Source organism: Arachis ipaensis, chromosome B10, assembly GCF_000816755.2.
Source record: "Arachis ipaensis cultivar K30076 chromosome B10, Araip1.1, whole genome shotgun sequence".
Taxonomy (NCBI): domain Eukaryota; kingdom Viridiplantae; phylum Streptophyta; class Magnoliopsida; order Fabales; family Fabaceae; genus Arachis; species Arachis ipaensis.
In genome coordinates this window covers 33,396,698-33,400,561 of record NC_029794.2, presented here as the reverse complement: position 1 = coordinate 33,400,561, position 3,864 = coordinate 33,396,698, and the positions used below count along the sequence as shown (strand labels likewise).

The following is a 3,864-nucleotide window of genomic DNA, read 5'->3' as shown; positions in this document are numbered from 1 at the left end:
AGGAATTAGGAATTGTGCATCTGTGTTACACGTTCTATCCTTTTCTGTAACATAGACTCTTTCTCCTCAACTTTTATGAGTTTCTGCTGTGCATCACCCAAACGAGACTGTTGATCATTAATGATTTTCTTCAACTGAGGTGCATGATGTTTGAGCTCCAGATACACCTACTAGGACAGAAAACGAAAGCATAGCTGTATTTAAGATTGAACTCCATATAGTTAATTATGTAAACTACAATCAACCTTCTGTAAATATATTACAAACTCTAGGCCTATGACAGCAACTTAATGGGCCCAGTCTAATCAAATAAGGTAAATACAAGGTATTCATGAAACAAAGGTAAACATGCAAGATCATATTGGGAAAAATTGGTAGTTCTACCTTATGTGCATACTCCACATAAGTTTCATGAAACAGCTTGAAATACTGATGTAATGTAGATCTGCCTTCAATTGAATCAGCTGCAACAGAACGCAAAGATGGAGCTGCCTGAGGAACAAGTACCTCCTTGGGCCCACCAAGTAGTTCTTTGCTAATTATAGTTAGTTTGTCTCTCTCTTTTGATTCTCCTTCCACTTGAATTGACGGCTTCTCTGCATCAATGCTTATTGGAAGCAAGAGGTTCCAAGTTTTCATCTCTAGGACAACACATTCTTGAGAAAGAGTGACAGCCACTATCCACGAATATCCAAATGAATCGGACAATGATAGGAAACCACAGAGTGAAGGCTCTGACGTACAACCACTCTGGCATGTATTAAGAACAGGATGCACAGAAGGCGTTCTCATTGTATCATCCTTCCCATTTGATTGACTCGTGAATGGAAGAAAATGCAATACTATTGAATCAATCCCTCCATCATGAAGGGAATATATTCTTTCTGGCATAAGAGTATCACTGAACAAAGAAATACTGTAACCACTTTCTGCTCTACGTGGCAGTGCCAAATCTACAATAGCCAGCCTCAGCAAAGGGGGTGGATTGCCCAACCAGGCATTGTGATCAAGTCTATCAAGACAGTCAATGGCAGTTGCTTCACAAATCATAGCAAGGCCAAGAATTTGGTCATGGGAATCGACACGGAGACGAGGTGGACTACCAACAGTCCAGAGAGGTTGGACCTCATCAGCTAGAGCATCTATCTGTAATTGTCCACCACTCCAGGAGGTAACTAAAATAGAGTCTTTGCTGACTAAATTGTATAGAAAACTAACTGCACGACCTTCACATTCAATACTACGACCAAATGAATCTTCATTTCGACCCTGACCTACTCTTCTCAGAGGTCCCTAGAAAATCAAAAATACAGAAAAGGCTAGTCATATCGTTTAAAGACCAAAACTGATGGACCATAGTGTCAAAGGCAATTTACTATTTATTGATAATAAAACCTTTAATGTTGTATCGTAGAATATATGTTTACCTGCAAGACAAGTGATGCATCAAATATAGCATAAGCATTAGCTCTCAGCAAAGAATGGTTGTCTCCTTCTGTCTCTTGGTTCAGCAATTCAGGAACGGTTGCTTCTAACCAGGAGATTGCCAATTTTGAATTACTAGCCGCTAAAGAGTTGGCTGATTTCAGGCCAAATGTATGTGCATCATTGTATATTTCTAATAAGGACTCACATTTGAAGTGGCTGTTGATAAACAGAGAAAACAATCATTTATGTAGTAGTAACATCAATGAGTAGCATATAAACAATTTCAAGAAAATAAATACACCTAATGTAGACTTGATGAGAATTACAAATGGATAATACATCGAGGCAGAATACTTTGTTAAATGATCCAGGACATATAGTTAATATTTGCAGAGCAAATAAAGAAAACACAGACAAATAATCATGAGCAGTAAAATACCTTCCAAATGGAACAACAGGGCAAAGGACAAAGATAGCTCCATCACTGAATAAAATAAAAACCTGTTCAACAGCACAAAACAAAACAAAAACAAAACAAAAAATTACTATAAATTGAAGAAAGAAAAAATCATTAACAGAATATAGTATAATATAATTAAAGAAATTGAGTAAATACAACTAGTGAGAAACGAAGTCATTAAATAATAAAATGTATTACAAGCATACCTATAAGTAAGTATCCACGTATTAAGTAATCATCAAAGTTAAAAATCTACATATAATTGTGTACTTGCAAGCACGTATAACAAAACTTAAGGCCGAGCAACCATATTGTAACTATGTAAGTGCAGTATAAAACAATTACCAAGACTAAACAATTTTATACAAGAAAATTAACTTTCTTAATATGGCACCCAAATGATCACCAACACAAGGCAATAATCTCTAGGAAAATTAAATAACCATGAATAACAAATCATAAAACTAAAATAAATCACACACCTTGCTGCATGGATATTGAAGTTTAAAATATGATACAAGATTATTTTGAAAATTTAAATATCAGCAGAACTTACACTGAACCTGTCCCATAAATGGTCACCCCCAAAAGAAAAATCTACTGGGCACACTGATGAGGCATTCCTTGATCTACCAGGCTCCACAGGTTGCAGATAATATTCTTGCTCTGGCAGCAAAGGATCTATAGCCAGATTGAAAAGCCTAAAGACAAAAGTTTACAAGTAGAGAGAACTGTGAGAACAAAAGGTCTCAGTTAAAATTATTCTTCAATAAAGAATTTGAAAGCCCTAAAAAGAATAATTTACAATTAAAGGGAAACGTGACAAGAAAATGACTGCATTAAGAATATTTTTTTAATAAATAATAGATATATTCATATATACCAATTGAAAAGCATCTATATGAAGATTTGTTGTTATGTCATACTTCATGGATGGATGTGGGGGGAAAAGCAAAAAGGAAAAAAAATAGAAGAGAGGAAAGTTAGAAATGATATGATACATTTGAATACCGAGTAACGTAAAGGCAACAGAATCATTAGCAGCCAAGAAATACAAAATAAAAAAAAAAATTATTGCTTGGATGCAAATCTCTTCATGGAGGGGAGAAATTAAATACATTAAAATATCAAATATCAGCATATTATTTCTGAAGTTTGGTCATTATAAATACAACAATATGATACCATAACAGTTTAATTATATGCAACAAAAAAAAAGTACCTTTAAATCATAAGGGTAAATTTTATTACACGGCCACTAGACCAACTATGCCACATGGGACATAGTGTTGGATAGAAAAAGGTGAACATGAAAACAAACATAGCATGACAGGCTATCGTTAAAAGTATGGTGAATATCTCATTTTAGGTTATTTTGACATATTTGGAGAAAACCAAAAGAGCATCTGGTCAATAAGATAGACCATATTGGAGATAGCAATGTGGCTATGGGTAAAGAGAAACCTAAGAAGACTCTGAATGAGCCAATTAGAAGAGATTTACGCAAAAATGGACTAAGTTTTCAAACATGATACATGACAGGCTTACAGGCTACAATGGTGTCGTTTTATATATGTAGCCATTCCCACCTAATGGACAAGATTTTGTTGCTGTTGTGGGATTTCACTTTAAATATCAGCACAACATAACATCCCTTACTTCCAATACTATCTCAGTATCTTCCTATCAAAAAAAAAAATCAAGACAACCCATCGAACAGTCAACGCTTCACACCCTAGCACATAGCAAACAATGTCCTACACCAATATATGTATCAATAACCTAGAAAGACCATGTGTGTGTGTGAAGAGAAGAAGACAAACAAAACTTACCGGAAAACTGAATCAGAAGAAAGGATTCCCAAATGAGTATCACTGTAAGGGTGCCATATCGCTTGTAATACACGAATATCGTTGCTGCCGCTGGAATAAGTTTCTGGACCAACTGCAATAGTCCTGCAGTAACATATCCCATAA

General features: G+C 35.2%; 1 protein-coding gene across 1 annotated transcript in view; it reads right to left on the bottom strand.

Moving 5' to 3' along the window:
* LOC107620505 (nuclear pore complex protein NUP88) overlaps nt 1-3,864 on the bottom strand; it is a gene marked incomplete at its 5' end in the record, with an annotated part of 5,546 nt that overhangs the window by 797 nt on the left and 885 nt on the right. Inside the window, 6 exons of the mRNA XM_016322655.2 lie at nt 10-167; nt 385-1,293; nt 1,428-1,644; nt 1,868-1,929; nt 2,445-2,589; nt 3,721-3,843. Coding sequence (XP_016178141.1) covers nt 10-167; nt 385-1,293; nt 1,428-1,644; nt 1,868-1,929; nt 2,445-2,589; nt 3,721-3,843 — 1,614 coding nt within the window. The remainder of the gene's footprint in view (nt 1-9; nt 168-384; nt 1,294-1,427; nt 1,645-1,867; nt 1,930-2,444; nt 2,590-3,720; nt 3,844-3,864) is intronic.